At 35.3% G+C, this 16,264-nt stretch overlaps 1 protein-coding gene across 5 annotated transcripts in view; it reads right to left on the bottom strand.

The window, feature by feature from the left end:
• The window catches only part of LOC109070285 (rho GTPase-activating protein 26-like), an 86,261-nt gene extending 73,496 nt beyond the window's left edge, over nt 1–12,765 (bottom strand). For 3 of the 5 annotated variants that reach the window (XM_042748393.1, XM_042748394.1, XM_042748392.1), the window contains exon 1: nt 12,306–12,764. In XM_042748393.1, the coding sequence (XP_042604327.1) occupies nt 12,306–12,459 (154 nt within the window). In that variant the 5' untranslated portion in view covers nt 12,460–12,764. Of the gene's footprint in view, nt 1–12,305 lie in introns of all 5 variants that reach the window. The other 2 variants (XM_042748396.1, XM_042748395.1) reach the window with 1 other exon arrangement.
• Nucleotides 12,766–16,264: the final 3,499 nt, after the last annotated feature.

Below are 16,264 nucleotides of genomic sequence, written 5' to 3' on the forward strand. Positions count from 1 at the left end.
AGTGCTCTGCATTTAACCCATCCAAATGCACACATCCCCGGAGCAGTAGGCTGCAGTGCCTGGGGAGCAGTTGAGGGTTCGGTGCTTTGATCAAGGGTCTCACCTCAGTTGTGGTGTTGAGGGGGAAGAGAGCGCTGGACATTTACTCCCCCACCTACAATCCCCACCGGACCTGAGACTCAAACCCGCAACCTTCAGGTTACAAGTCCAACTCTCTATCCATTAGGCCATGACTACCCCTCAGCTTGTGGATGAATAGGATGGGGCCGCCGGCCCTTGTGACCGCTTGCAGACACAGCGCTTTTGTTAAAACTTATGGCACGGCTAGTAAAAGTCTGTAAGAGACGATAAGAGCCAGTGACAGACCTTCTGCAGCCCAGTCAGTGATCCTGGTTAATTATTCATCATTTCCCTCACAGAATGACCTGCAGAGTGAATTCCTTTTCACACTGCCTCAGTCCATCACATCCCTCACTATATAAAATAAGATTCATTTTAACCTGAGGAGGTAATGTATTCTAATGAAATACTAGGTCTAATAAAAATTAAAATGCTGTCCTCACCTACACATTTGTTTAAAGTGTAAATGGGAACCTGAGCCTAGCTTCAAACAGGACACAAAAGCACCATACTATAAATGTATTATTAAAGTGGTCCAAAGGATTTGTGTGCTATTCACAGTTTCCTGAGCTAGGGTAGTTAAGATTTTCAGTGGACAAGAGCTTCTTTTTAGGTCTGTTAGTTTGGTCAGTAAATTCTACAACAATAAAAAAAAAGCACCTGATAAGTCATTTGGACTACTTTTATGGTGTTATATCTATTTAACCTTGTGGGAAAAAAGTACTCTTTAGCATACTTTTATGTACTTATTACAGAAATAATGTAATTTAAAAGAACTTCATTTTGAAATGAATAATGAATAATGTTTTTGGACACTTAATTTCATGTTATTTACAATTCAATTCAAACGTATTATAGATTTGAATGGTATTAAATGCAATTAGTTACGCTTAAGAGTGCTTTTCAACACTTAAATAGGTCTTACCTATTTTATATGTCATTTTATAATTCTATTGTCTTTAAAATGAGATTCAAAGGTACTGTTGCATGTGCAGACAGGCATTTATGGTCAAATATACTTTAATTTCATTTATTTAGAAAATTATTTGTTGTGCATTTAAAGATGTTGTGCATAATTATAATTAAATTGCAATTTCAAGCACAACAAAATATTATAGATATACTTTGAGTAGTAGTTTTGGTAAAATCAATAATTGTAGTATCAGTGGTATTTTGGAGTATTTTTTAGGAAGATTTTGAAAAAATAAAGCAGGGCTGGCAAAATCGCTAGCCCGACGTCCCGGAGCTATTTTGTTTTCCAGACAGGCTACCAAAATGTTTCACCATCCTGCCCGACTGGCTATCTTGAATAGTGAAGTAAAATTCCTAACTTGATTCGCGTTGTTCACTCGCTTGTAAGGGTGAAACGGATCGTAGTTGATCATTTGCACTTGTTTCTAAGTCTTGCCGATTTAAACATTCATGCGTTTTAAACTATTTGCGCACATTCTGAGCTTGCGTGCACTCATTCAAAGCGCGCACAGACAGCCGCATTTCAGACAATGCGTGTACACAGAATTGATTCCTCTTTCGCGTATCCTTGCTTCTGAATGAACACATACACACAAAATTATGTCAAAATAATTGTCTCTGTAAGTATGCTTGTAAACACAGTCGGTTATGTTTTAAGTGGACGTATACAGTGGAGAAAGAATTCTCCTGTGCATTATAATATTAGATCCGTGCATTCAGTCTTAAAGGGGCAGCAGGCTATAAACACCTGCTGTTCCATAAGCGCCACCTGCTGTTTGAGAGTGACATTTGCGTCTCATTTACAAAGCTAAAGTCAGACCATTCTGTTTTTGCTTCAAATTTTTAAATTATACAGTCCAAATAACATGTATTTAGCATCTTTTTGGATAGCATTTCAAATGGTTGTCTCTGATTTTTAAATAAAGCCCAGGCAAAGCCTTTGTTTATATGAAGAGATTTCTTTTAATTTTCACAAAGAAATATGCAGCATTTTGTCTGAATAATAAACAAATAAATAATAAATAATAAAAGGACAGCTTTTCATTTATAATTTGTCTTAAATCTCATTTTGTACAAAAAGTAAATATATAAATAAATTGTAAGAAAATTATTGTGTAATATGTATTGTGAATTTTATCGCATCATAAGTTTAGTGAATCGTTACATCTCTATATGCTACTAGTTTTTGCTGATCATGCTGATTTGTCCACAGTAAAGTTCAGCCAATGTCTTTTTTTATTTGGGCTAGTTTATTAATTTTGGGCTACCAAAACCTGAAGAATGCCTGCCCGAAGGGCTTCCAGGGATTTTGAAATTTTGCAAGCCCTGTAAAGAAACAAGTGGACACCTTAGGCATCTGAAATGTCTGCCTTCATATCAGCAATCTAGTTTAATGCTAACCCACTGCTTCTGTGGCTAATGCTATAAAAATGGATATAGCTACAGTATATTATAATTGTTAATTTTTAAAAATCCACTCAATCTCATTATAAAGCTTGCAAAAGGCAAAAATAAAGTAGTTAAAGAGTTATTGAAACTCTTATAGAGGGAACTGAAAACTTTCAGGCACCTATCAAAAGAGAATAAACTTGAAAACAGTGCTCCCATTTCCCCTCAATTCTTCAGATATTACAGCCAATGAATCCTGGCAATTTTCTGAAACATTCTGCTGTCCCTAATTAATCATGTTGAAATCTTTCTAAAACAATTCTTCCAGCAAGTTTTCCAATGTAGTTTAGCGGTTGAGCCCGCAATCTTGGACAACTTTTGCTTTAAAGTAGAGCAGCAACATCAAGCATTCATTTGACAGGTTAATGAGAAGAACTTGATCACCCGTCACATGCTGGCAGGACATTTCAAGTCCCTGCCTCATCTCCAAGGGCCAATGAGTATCTCGACTTCAACGGTTCTGTCCGGCCCAGCCAGACCCTGTGAACACTGGCCCATTGTCTTACCGCGCTCCTCTTGGGGACTCACTGGTTCTACACACAGAGTGTCAAAACACGGCAGAGCGGCCTCCGGCCACAATGCTCAGCATTCACAAAGAGACAGAGAGAGTTAAATAACCGAAGGGGACTTTACCCAAAGCCTACACATTTTACGGCTTTGGAAAAGAGGAATTTGGGACAGTGATTGTAGTAGATTTTGGGACTGATGAGTATATGGAATATACTCATATATGGACAGTAACGTTCATCTCTAAATGCATCAATCTAAGTCTCTTAGAATCCTGAGACATGTGTTCCAAAATTCCAAAGTGTTTACGGTGATTTCTGGGTTTGTCAGATGGAACAAAAGCCTGTGTTCTTAGCAATACTCTGTATTGTCTCATGCTTGAACGCCCACTTCCCTTTGGTTCCTGTGCTGTCAACAGGCCAAAGAGAGGTTTTTACTGTATAACAGACAGCAGAGAGGCTGACTGTGGAGCAGTCAGACAATATTTGGCACAATGATGGGGAAAAATCATTAAGAACATCTGCCTGACCCTCCTACATCTTGTCAAAATACACCTGCGTTTTGCTTTCCTCTCCAGATGAGACAGCAAAGCCTGGAAAATGCTGTACGTGACACCTACAGCAAGTTTCAGCAGCATGCTAATTAAGCCCAAATATGGCAGGTTGCAATTAGAGCTACAAGCAAAATGCAGAAGTGCTTTGGCCAACTGAAATTTTGTGCTACTGCAGGTCTACTTATAAGCAGACATTTAACCATTTGTTACATTCCACAGAGCCTGTGATATGATGACACCATACTATTAGTTACCATTGTTACTCATCGTCAGACAAGTCTGAGTTCATGGAAGGGAATTATATGTGCCACTTGGGGCTCAAACCTGGGTTTGAATTTCCATTGTGTTGCTGCATTGTTCACTGATGGAAGCTTATTTTCAATATTCTTTAACACAACCTATGCTTATACAGTTTGGTTTTTGATGTAAACTTGCTCAGTGGGTCACCTGGTACAGCACTGCACTTGTGATTATGAGTCCCGTGAAACACCAGTCACAGTAAAAGAGCTCAAAGGTTTGTAGAAGCAAATTAAAATGGCATGGTTGCTTCAGAAAATTATGGTTTTGGTTTGTTTTCCTAAAGGAGAAAGACTAAATTCTATAACTTTAAGGAGTATTTGACCTTCAGACTAAATGGCTTAAGTTAAGATAACAGATAAAGATTAAGTCACAAAAATTATTTGTAACTGTGGAGAGATCTGGCATATTACTGGCTCAAAAACTGAGCCATACAGATGCGTTTGTTTGTGTGTGAAAGCCAAACTCCAGAAACTAAAGACTGAGCTCAAACAAATTTTACCTTAGTCTTTCAAATCTGAAAATCTGAAAGTCTGACGCTTCAGTTTTAAGGTCAAAAAGTGAGACGTAATATGTAAGTAGCTAAACATTTAATAATTGACAACCGTGTTATGATTAAAATTTTGAACATGCCCAGAATGGGATACAAACATCTAGACTTGAGCCTTTTTTAGCATATTATGCATAATAATAACTGTACATATTGTGAATGAATTTAATGAAATTTATTACGCTTTTCTGAAGCACGGCATTATATTATACTGTAAATGTAATCAAATGCATTTGATTTGAAACTTCAAATTATTAGTCACAGTTTAAATGTCTATATTTCAACAAACAAATTGTAGCAAAACATTATTATCCTATGGTACAATATATTAATATGTTGATATAAAAAATACCTTAATTTTAAATATTTATACTAAACTTTTTATTTATACAAACACTGATTATTAAATAAATTTAATTTAATTAAAAAAAAAAATAACTTTGGTGCATCACTGATTGTCAAAGCTCTAGTATTACTATTTTATTAGCATTCCTAGAATTTAAGAGTTGTTGTTTTTTCCTTACTGGAATCTCTTATATTAAGGCTTTAAAAGTTTGTTTTGGCTCTTTTATTCCTTTAAACTTGCTGAACTGCAGAATAATTTCCTGTGCAGGTACCTAAATGCATTTCACACAGTCATGAAGCAATCCAAGAAAACATCTCCTGTGTCCTCTCTCTGCCCTCCAACTCATTAACTGTTAGGGTACAGCAGGAGAATGTTAAAATAAGATCAATTTAATGTAAAACAGAACTTAAACTGTGGCACACGCACACAAGATTTCACACAGGCTGAGCTAGTTTCCAAACCGCACATGGCTCCTCAACCCCTGACTGCTGTGGCTCGCTAATTAAAAAGCCCTGGCAAAGCTCACCGATGAAACAAGCAACACAGGTCAACATAGGTCATGTTCAAGCAAAGGTTCATCTAAGTCCACAAACCAGATTCAAATAAATCTGGAGCTCCTGCATCAGTTTACCTTTGTGGGGGTTCTGTTTCAACAGTAAAGGATTAGTTCATCCCAAAAAAGAGAGAAAAATTTTAATGAAAGAAAAAATAAGATATTTTGAAGAACGACAAAGCTGCTCTTAGTTATGTTTATAATTAAGAGCCTAAGAAGAGTTGACCTACATTCATGGTGAATGTACTGTCAATTTCTGAAACTTTTTTTTTTATATTTGTGTGAACAATTCTTTTCTGTTAGACAGAAAAATGAAAATGTAAAAGACGTGACTTCCACTTGAAGCTGACAGACATGACAAAATTGGTAGCTCAATTTGTAGCATGGAAAGATTGTGACATATGCATTGAATTCATGATGGATGTTTTGGTCAAAGAGGATACGACTAAACAGGAAGTCTTAACAAGTGAGAATGTCTATGCGAGACCAATGCAGCAAAACTGTGGAATGATCCCTCGTTATGAGCGTTCCTGAAATACAGCCCATCAGCTAAAGGCCTCATACTTCACATCATACAAGAAAAAAACAGCTTATCCCAGAGCAGACGGCCTAAACTAAAACCACAAACAAGACAATACATTTCCTCCTCACCACAAATTCATGCCTCTTGACACTTCAAAGGAGCTTTGATCAGAACGTTTCTCTTGTCTTTTTGCAACAGAAAAAGATAAATGTAAGCTGAATTTTGCATCCCAGCCTAAACTTTTAGGAATATTCCCAGTTAAATACAAGTTAAGCTCTATGAATAGCATATTGACGGCTGAAATGATTTTGTTAAGCGATAACGTTGAGTATAACAAAATAATTCTGTCAACAGAACTTGACTCATAATGAACCCGGAACATTCCGATGAATGAAGCAAGTGAGCGATGCTTCCTTTTTCCTGCCTGGAAAGGGATGTTGAAAACTGTGGGACTGTACATCTTTTTCCAGATTTATGCAGACAACTTCATGATTAACTAAAATGAACCCAACAAGGTGATGATGATAACCCTTTAACTTTAAATTGTCTTTTTATTATAAACATAAAACCAATACTAGCACATAACAATTAAACTACTTTTTATTTATTCATTCATTCATTTTTATTATTTATTATTTTTTTCCCGAGGATGCACAATATTCAAATTCTGGCAAATGACAAGCCAATAATTATTTTTTTATGCTGTGGCCAAATAAGTGGCCAATATTAAAACCGTATGGGACTTTTTTCTAAACCAATAAAAAATGAAATACTAAAATCAGTCATTTAAAAAACAAAATTCAATCATTTTAAATGCTACAAGTGAATTTAAATTGTTAGGGTTTTTAAAGATTAACTTTTAAATGTGAGTGTTAGATGTGATCTACATAAAAATTGAGGAAATGAGCTTGCGTATGAAATCAACCTTTTAATATTGGCTAATATATACAGTAACGTTTATGAAGAAAATATAGGTAACACTTGACTAGGGATGCACCAATAGGATTTTTTGGGGCTGATACGGTACCGATTTTAACATACACTTACTGGCCGATTCCGATACCGATACCGATATTTATCACTTCCTCTCTTATTTGAAATTTTGGCATCAAAATACACAGTATTTTGATCATGTTTTAAATCAGCAAAGTTCAAAAACACCTGCATTAAATTATACTAGCAGTTTTATTCCTGCATCATCAAATAATTTCTAATGAACATGGACTGGATCCATTTAACAGTCAACAGGCTTAAATAAATACAACAGAACAGAGATACATATTAAATAAACAGTGCTTTTTAGGTAGGTTTAACAGTTTTCAGAAAACATTTCTTTCTGGAAAAAAAAAGGAAAAGAAAAATGTCATGCCAACCTTCAGTCAGACCGCCAAGGAATTTGATAAGGAATAACAAAACACCTCTCAAAAGCATGGAATGAGTGGTATGAGTTACAAAAATAGTTAAAAACATAAGCTTAAGGGTTTGTTCAAATGTCTAACACTAAATATGAGCTATAGTAATGATGATAAGTCAACTCATATTGCATAATATATTACTCAAATAATAATGTTTTAGGTAACTGGTTATGTATTCCAAGTACCTTTCCAAAAGACAGATTCATTTTAAGGAACATTCCAACCATACATTATTAATGCATCCATAATCCATCACTTATAGTTAGTAATAGAGAGCCTTGTTTGATTGTAATCCTGTGTGTTAGAGCACACTTAATGCAGTTATAATCTCACAGTGTATCTGAGTTTCTTTATTAAAGAGGATATGTAATCCTTCTAACGATAATCCTGCTTCACTCATGCTCAACGCAATAGACTGGAGTCTTAAAGAGAAGCCACATCAGCTATCGTAGGTTGCCTCCAGACACAGAGGGCTGAGATTATAGAGCGACAATAATTATCAAGCGGAGGCTGCCCTAATTTCCCTTCCAACCCACTCCTCATGGAGCACTAACCAAACTAAAACACACACGCTGTTTCTTTGTTGTCCTCTCATGCGTGAATCTGTGGATGTGCCCTGATCCCTGCAGGGAAGCACTACTGAATGTATCTTCTCTCCATTCACAGCTGTGCAGTGTGAAATCAGCCTCATCCTTTGGGAGGTAACATGTTTCTTTCCCTTTATACCCTGAGAAACTCACTGCAGTGTGTGAAACAAAGACTGTGTCTTTGAGACATACCTGACAAACAGATTTTGTGAATTATAAGTTGTATTATAATGTGTGTGTGTGTGTGTGTGTGTGTGTGTGTGTGTGTGTGTGTGTGTGATATATATATATATATATATATATATATATATATACACACACACACATATATATATATATATATATATATATATTATATATATATATATATATATATACATATATATACATATATATACATATACATATACATATATATATATATATACATATACATATATATATACATACATATATATATATATATATGTATATATTTTAGTGCTATCAAACGATTAATCGCATCCAAACTAAAATTAAATAAATCTTTTACATAATATATGTATGTGTACTGTGTATATTTATTATGCAGGCCTATATATAAATACACACACAGTAAATATTTTGAAAACACTTACATGTATTTACATGCATATATTGATATTCTTATTTTATATTATATATAAATATATTTAACATATAAACATAACATATACTGTATTGCATTAATATATACATCCATGTGTTTTTATTTATATACACATAACAAATATACACAGTATACACACATATTATGTAAACAAAAACTTTTATTTTGGATGCGATTAATCGTTTAACAACACTAAATATATATATATATACACACACACACACATACACACACACACACACATATATATATATATTATTATATTATTATTATATTATAGTTTTTTGTTTTTTTTAGAAACTATAAATTAGGGAGACTATCTACATTATGAATATTTTACTGCCATTGTGTGAATTATTTGTATTAATGTAATCCATTAAAAAGTAACTGTAATCTGATTATGAGAATTTTAAAACGTAATAATCTAATTACAAGTACTGCATTTTTGGAATCTGATAGCTACACAGCTAATCCAGATTACATGTAATCAGTTACCAGCACTGTAAATATGGCTTGTGTGTTCAAGTATTTTTACAGACACTGTAATTCAATTTAATGATTGCTGTGATTTTATACAAATAAGAGCTTAAATGTCACTTCTTTTACACAAAATTCACAAAAAAAGATCTGATTGAAAATGTAGATTGTTACCCTTCAAACAATTAATCCATCAATCAGGTGTTTATATTAGCTAACGCAATAATCTCAAAATCATCAACCGGCCCGGTTAATTTATACTGATCTATTGCTAAAGCAATTCATACAGAAATTATAATAAAATAATGCATATTTTTTTTCCATCCAAAACAGAAGCCAGCATACTGTTGCCACAGTAACCGCTTCAGACCAATGTGACTTCTGTTCACAAGCATCTATTAGGTTGAAATGTGTTCTGACTTCTACCCTAACTTGCGTATACTGAAACATTGTGTGAACTTTGTTGAAACAATGTGTTTATAACCTCTACTTCAAACTTCTGTAATTCGCACCCTGACCTGCCAACAATCCATATTCACCATCAGCCACAATGTTACTTTAACCACTCCAACAAACATAAAAATGTTTTCACGCTAAAAATTGTGTGACAGCGATGCACAAGCCTAATGTTCGTGAATTCGTCAGCTTCAAAATGTACTGCAGCTCTGGGCTCATCGATCAAGCGCAGCTGACAGCGGTGCCGCAGCCTTTCACGCTGACCTACAGAGGTTCAGAGGTGACCAGCCCGCTCGGGACAGATGGAGAAACAAGGAAATTACAAATGAATCATTGGTGGCATGAAGTAAAACAAACTCATACACACGTTTACTTAAGAAAAAAAGAGGAAGAGTACACTGATAGGGAATTCAGAGATTGTGATATACAGAGCACTGCGCAACAAGTTTGTGTGAGAGTGTGATTTGCTTGCTCTTTGGATGTAGCAACAAAAAATCTAGTGACTATACTCCAATTCAAAATTTTACAAGCCATAGTCAATCAGTAGAAATGTGACTGCAGTGACATAGCTACATATTAACTTTAATATACAAGCCTTCATAATTTCATTTAAACCCCATAGAGTTACACTGAACCTGAGCCATATCTAGAGACCAGAATATTCTTGTGATTTTGTGCAACCACCTCCTAAACATACCTTAGCAACTGCATAACAAAACCCAAGCTAGGGTTGTGCTGATAGACGATAGTATCTTGTATCAACGATAGTCAGAGATATCACCTGTGGCTGATGCCTTTGACAATAGCAAGACGATTATTAATATTATTATTATTATATCAAGATAGTAATACTGTCTACGTAATATAAGGGCTTACGTGTTCTTTTATCATGTTTTTACAGTGTTGTGCATTATAACCAATCACACACGATTCTGCTGAGTTAAATGAATGCAGTGGCCAATCAGAGGCGTTTAGATGAGTCATCGCTGAAAAAGCAGAGTTTAGTTGTTCTGTGCACGCTCGCTGACTGAATTCAGCTCTGGTGCGAATTCTCTCATCATAAACAACAAAGTGTAGATGTACGTGCGATGTAAGTATAAGAGATTTAATCATCACACACAGTGTAAACGGCTTCACTGATTATAACAGAGGTTTTTTTTTTAAATTACAGAAACTTGGGCTAGGCTAGACTGAGCTTGTGATGGTGTTCTTCGGTATTGTAAATGTTCTTGGCTCATTTTCTGTAGTTGTTTGAATATCTGAGAAAATGTAAGCCTTATAATTAGTAACTTACAATATTTCTATTAGGCTTAGGCTGTAAGATTAGGCTGATTTTCGCCTTTGGTTCACTTTCCGGCAATGAAACCTAATAAATAAATGATTCAATAAATTAGCACGATAATATCGTATATCGGTGATCTCCCAGGCTGACGAGAATGATATGACAATTGAGCATATCACCCAACACTAAGCACCCATTTACATCTCTCTATCTCTGTTTCACCAAGTTTTGGCCACGCACAACACACTTTTTGTTTTTAACGCCTCAAGTAAAAGACGACATACTTATAGTAAACCTGAAAAGTAACAATACCTTAACAATTACCGACACCCTATACCATATGTCTAAAAATGACATGCTTTCCTCTGTGAAATAGTCCTTCCTTGTGCCATTATTTTGGGTGTTGCCAAAACATGAGTCACTTAGAACATTTGCTTATTTCCTAAGAACCTCCTCAACTTACCATCCGTCTTTTAATGTCAATTAGGATATCAAAAATACATCTGAACAGAATACAAGAGCTATATAGAGTTCACATGGTTATTAAATGTGATTTCAGGTCTCCGACTGTGGGAAGAAGTTGTATGATCGGTGCAAAATAACAAGTTAATGTGGTTATTGTTTATGAAGCAGGTTACTCTTACTCATGATAGGTCAAACATCACATACTGCAAGCCACTGAGTGAACCAGTTATTTGTCAAAAATTAGCAACGGAGAAACAGAACATTTTATTTTATTTTTTTTACAGAAGGGTAATAGAGAAACCTAACATATCGTATTTTCAAAGCTTGAAAGCAAACATCTCTCTCTTTTCCCATCCTTAATTATGACTCGCCCAGACAAATGTTGTTAAAGCTGATGATTCCAATACTAGAAACCACATCAAAGATGAGGCTATTACATCACAAACCCGGAGGAATATAAAGCTGTCAAACTTGGGAGCTGGGACACACCTCGGTACTGTGTTCAAAACCTTACCACATGAGCACGTCTCTAGGTTTTAACACACAGAGAGCCAGTCTGGTGTCAGTCCCGTTCTGCTGGAGTCAGTGTTTGTTTTTAAAGGTAATGGGGAGTGGAGTGGAAATCTGTATCCGTGGGTCACTGCAGGAGATCACTGTGACAGTGTGATGCACTGGTGAAATGTTAGTTGCAGTTAATGTGAAGAAGTGTATCTGCCAGAACACCTGTGTAAACCTGAGTAATGACTTCCTACATCCACTACAATAACCTGGTTGTTTTATGGTACTTGCAATATAGCTCTGAAACAAGATATCTGAGAACATTTCGTGTGCTATTTCGTGGTACAATGATATTCAGCCGTTTTCAAGTGTGACTAAAGATTCCAAATACTTTTGGGGCCACTAGATGTAAACTATTCCAGTTTATAACAGGCTTAAAAGTGACAAATGATTCACTTAAAAGTAGTCTTACGAATCTTAAGCTCTCTACTGTGTCTAGAGTGTCTAGTAAGACTCTCTGACTCTTTAAGCTGTGTTTATTCATCTGTAACAGTTTGTTTATTACACAAGACAACGAAACAAAGTGCATGCCCCGCAACATTCGTAAGCAAAGCAAACACATCTTACTTTTCAGGGCTTGAATTAAAGCTTTCCCATCCTTAATCAGCTCCTTGATGAACTTATTGGTCTTCTCCAGTTCCAGTTCATGAGACTTCAGCCTCTCTCGGAACTGGGGGCTGTCCACATAGCAGTCGCTGAACTCTAACGCAGGCAGTCCCATACTTGCAACTTAAATGCAACTTTAACTAATCATAAAAAGCATTGAAGAAGACACTACATAGCTGTGGTCGGGAACGAAAAAATCACAAGTGCATCTTGCCTACAACGCCGCTGCGCAAAAGAATGAAATATTTGGCCGCGATCTGTCAATCAAGGGAATCCACAGAAGACCCGCGCGCATCTCATGACGACGTCACAATGTTTCGCTTCAGGGTGATGATAAAACAAAACGCGGTAATGTTGCGGACTCCTGCTTGGGCGTTTTTAAACGCGTCTGTACCAACCTACCATGAAGCGGATAATCCTGTGATTGACATGTCGTTCAGCCAATAGCGTCGCGGGATTCCAAAGCGGCCTGGGAACGCGATACGCACGCTTTGTGTGCGACAGGATAGGAATGTGATTGGTTAGCTGCTTCAAGGGCGATGATGTCACAGCAATGCGGGGATTTCATGTTAGTTCAGATCATAAACAAAAGAGGGTTACTCCAAGAGGGACATTTTACTGGAATTCCATTTTAAGAGATGTTAATTAAAGAAAAGCATGGCTGCTCCCTTACAATTTTTTTTTATTTTAAAACAAAGTAAGAGAAATTCACCTGAAGATCTTACACAAAATATATCCAACTAATATGTGGCTTTCTAATTTTATTTTGTAAGAACTGTGAGGAGTCTTTAAATCATCTGTTTGTTGACTGCTAGAGTGTTAAGTCATTTTGGAAAGACTGTTTTCTTACTTTTTCAGTTAAAATCAATCTAATGATAACACTGAATCTGAAAGAAATTATTTGCTACTTTGAGAATGATGATAAAAATATTCACAATTTTGTAACCTTTATCATCCTGAATGGCAAATTTTTCATTCATAAATGTAGATTGTCAAAATCTCCTCCTTTATACGAGGTTTTCTTTAACAAACTCACTCTGTTAATGAAGTCTCTTAAAATTGTAAAAAAAAATCAAAAGCTACCTCTATTGTAAGATATTATGAAGCTGTATTTGGTGTCTTTTGAATGTGTCCTTTTTTTTTTTCTTTTTTTTTTTTTTTGCTCAATCATCTTTGGAGTTTCTGTTTTTGTTGCCTGTTTTTTTCTGTAATGTTGTTTTACATGTTCTCAATTGAAAAAAAATTAAATAAAATAAAATAAAATAAAAAATAGTTCAGATCATACAGTTGTTGTTGGATTTTTTTTTTTTTTTTTTTATTCCACTTTTATGTTGATGGTTGTATTATTCTTTGTGTACGGCCCCAAAATGTAGTAATAAAATGATAAGAAATGTTTTTCAGTCAAGAAAAAAACATTACACTGAGGGGATTATTATTATTATTATTATTATTATTATTATTATTATTATTATTGGAATTCTTGATAAGATTAATTGGATGGCTCTTTATAATTTTTGTGACCCCAACAAAGTAGAAGAATTAGTCGACAATTAAATCTTTGCTTACATCAAAATTTGGTAATGCACATTAGAATTGTAATTTCAGTATTCTATTGATCATCTTTTTTTATCTTTTTTTTTTTTCAAATGCCCCCTTGTGAAAGAATTTTGCTCTGACTTGTCAAAATTCCTTGCTAATCATAACTGTGTGATATATTCTGTTATTTTTCTCATTGTAAACATAACATAGAATATATAGGAAAGATTATTATTGGCAAAATATTATATTCATACCCAAATTATTCACTACATTCCTAACACTACTCAACGTACATAATTTCCTTTGTGACTTTAACTACCTAATTATAACACTAAAAAATATTAAAACCAAAAACAAACAGATCTATCTGTCTGTCTGTCTGACTGACTGACTGTCTATCTGTCTGTCTGTCTGTCTGTCTGTCTGTCTGTCTGTATATCTATCTATCTATCTATCTATCTATCTATCTATCTATCTATCTATCTATCTATCTGTCTGTCTGTCTGTCTGGCTGTCTGTCTGTCTGTCTAGCTGTCTGTCTGTATCTGTCTGTCTGTCTGTCTAGCTGTCTGTCTGTCTGTCTGTCTGTCTGTCTGTCTATCCGTCTGTCTGTCTGTCTGTCTGTCTGTCTGTCTGTCCGTCTATCCGTCTTTCTGTCTGTCTGTCCATCTGTCTTTCTGTCTGTCTGTCCATCTATCTGTCTGTCTGTCTGTCTGTCTATCCATCTGTATGTCAATCTGTCTTTCTGCCTCTCTGTCCATTTATCCTTCTTTGATCTATCTATCGATCTATCGATCTATCGATCTATCTATCTATCTGTCTGTCTGTCTGTCTGTCTAGCTGTCTGTCTGTCTGTCTGTCTGTCTGTCTGTCTGTCTGTCTGTCTGACTGTCTGTCTGTCTGTCTATCTATCTGTCTGCCTGTCTGTCTGTCTGTCTGTCTATCTGTCTGTCTGTCTGTCTGTCTGTCTGTCTGACTGTCTGTCTGTCTGTCTGTCTGTCTGTCTGTCTGACTGTCTGTCTGTCTGCCTGTCTGTCTATCTGTCCGTCTATCTGTCTGTGTGTCTGTCTGTCTGTCCATATAGACCACTTAGTTGCTCTAGGACAGTTGAGAAATACTGAAACAGAAACATGGTCATTTTTTTTTTTTTGCAACCATCCAGAATTCCTTGCTCCCACTTTGCTCCAGGGTTTGTTCCACTTTTGCTGCATATATATTTCAGAGTCTTGTTCAAACCTGTCAGTATCTCTTAAAGCCATTTTAGGCAACACTGATAATGAAAAGCCGATATTTATAACATCAGCTGAAACAAGAACAAATGCCATATTGCCATTGATCTTGAGGAAGTTCACTTTGGGGTTGCTATAGTTGCAGAGAAACTGAAAGATACAATTGCATTAATAAGTAAATGCAGAAATTACACAAAACAGGGGCAGTGCAACAAAGATATGTTGCACTGAGAAAGTTGAACATGGATTTTTTGAGACATACAAGGCATTTGTTGTGCTGTGGGTCCTTAATTGCCATCCTCTAAAATGCCTAACCCAGTGAAGAGCAATGCAGAAGTAGGCTAGAAGATGTGTGAATATAATGGTTAAGAAAGAAACATGTTGAATCTTGTTTTTCACAGTTTCTACTCCCAAATGCCTATGGCTGATAAATTCTCAAGCTTCCACAGTATTGTATCTCATGAACACCTGCCCCTAGGCGTGGGAACCTCAGTGTCATAAAAACTGCCTCATATCATTTTCATGAATTGGTCCAGCACAACCATCTGCATCTCTGACATGGAGTATACTGCCACCATGTGTCCCAGAAGGTACATGCATTAAATGAATTAATGCACGCAGAAGTATAAAGCAACCATGAAAATTCTATTGGAACTTTTGGCTCCTGTATTTTAAATTTAAATTTATGGTGCATTTTTTTTTTATTAGTTTTGATCAGTTTTATTATTTTTAAGCTATGAATGATTGCTGCAATTAGTTATCACAACTTACATTTCAACATTAGAATAAGTAATAATATGTTGCTTCAGCTCAAGAAAGTAAGGAATGGATGCTTGATTAAAAGTGGTAAGTGTAGTTATAAGTTATTTTTAATTATTTAAACTATTTAATTATTTTTAATATTGCAGTATATAATTTTTTTGCTGTGCAGAAATGTGCAGTAATGAAAATGTACTGTAATGTATTGTTTCATGCTCAAAATCACACATCGTAAACTAAACTCTAATCACTAATTTTCAAAATACAATAATACACTAACACAATACACTATGTCTACCAAAACACTGCAAACATATCTCAAAATCAAATAATTATTTCAAAACTCTAATGCATGTTCTAGAAATGCTGGAAATACTGTATTCAGCTCCTAAA

Source organism: Cyprinus carpio, chromosome B21, assembly GCF_018340385.1.
Source record: "Cyprinus carpio isolate SPL01 chromosome B21, ASM1834038v1, whole genome shotgun sequence".
NCBI classification, from domain to species: Eukaryota; Metazoa; Chordata; class Actinopteri; order Cypriniformes; family Cyprinidae; genus Cyprinus; species Cyprinus carpio.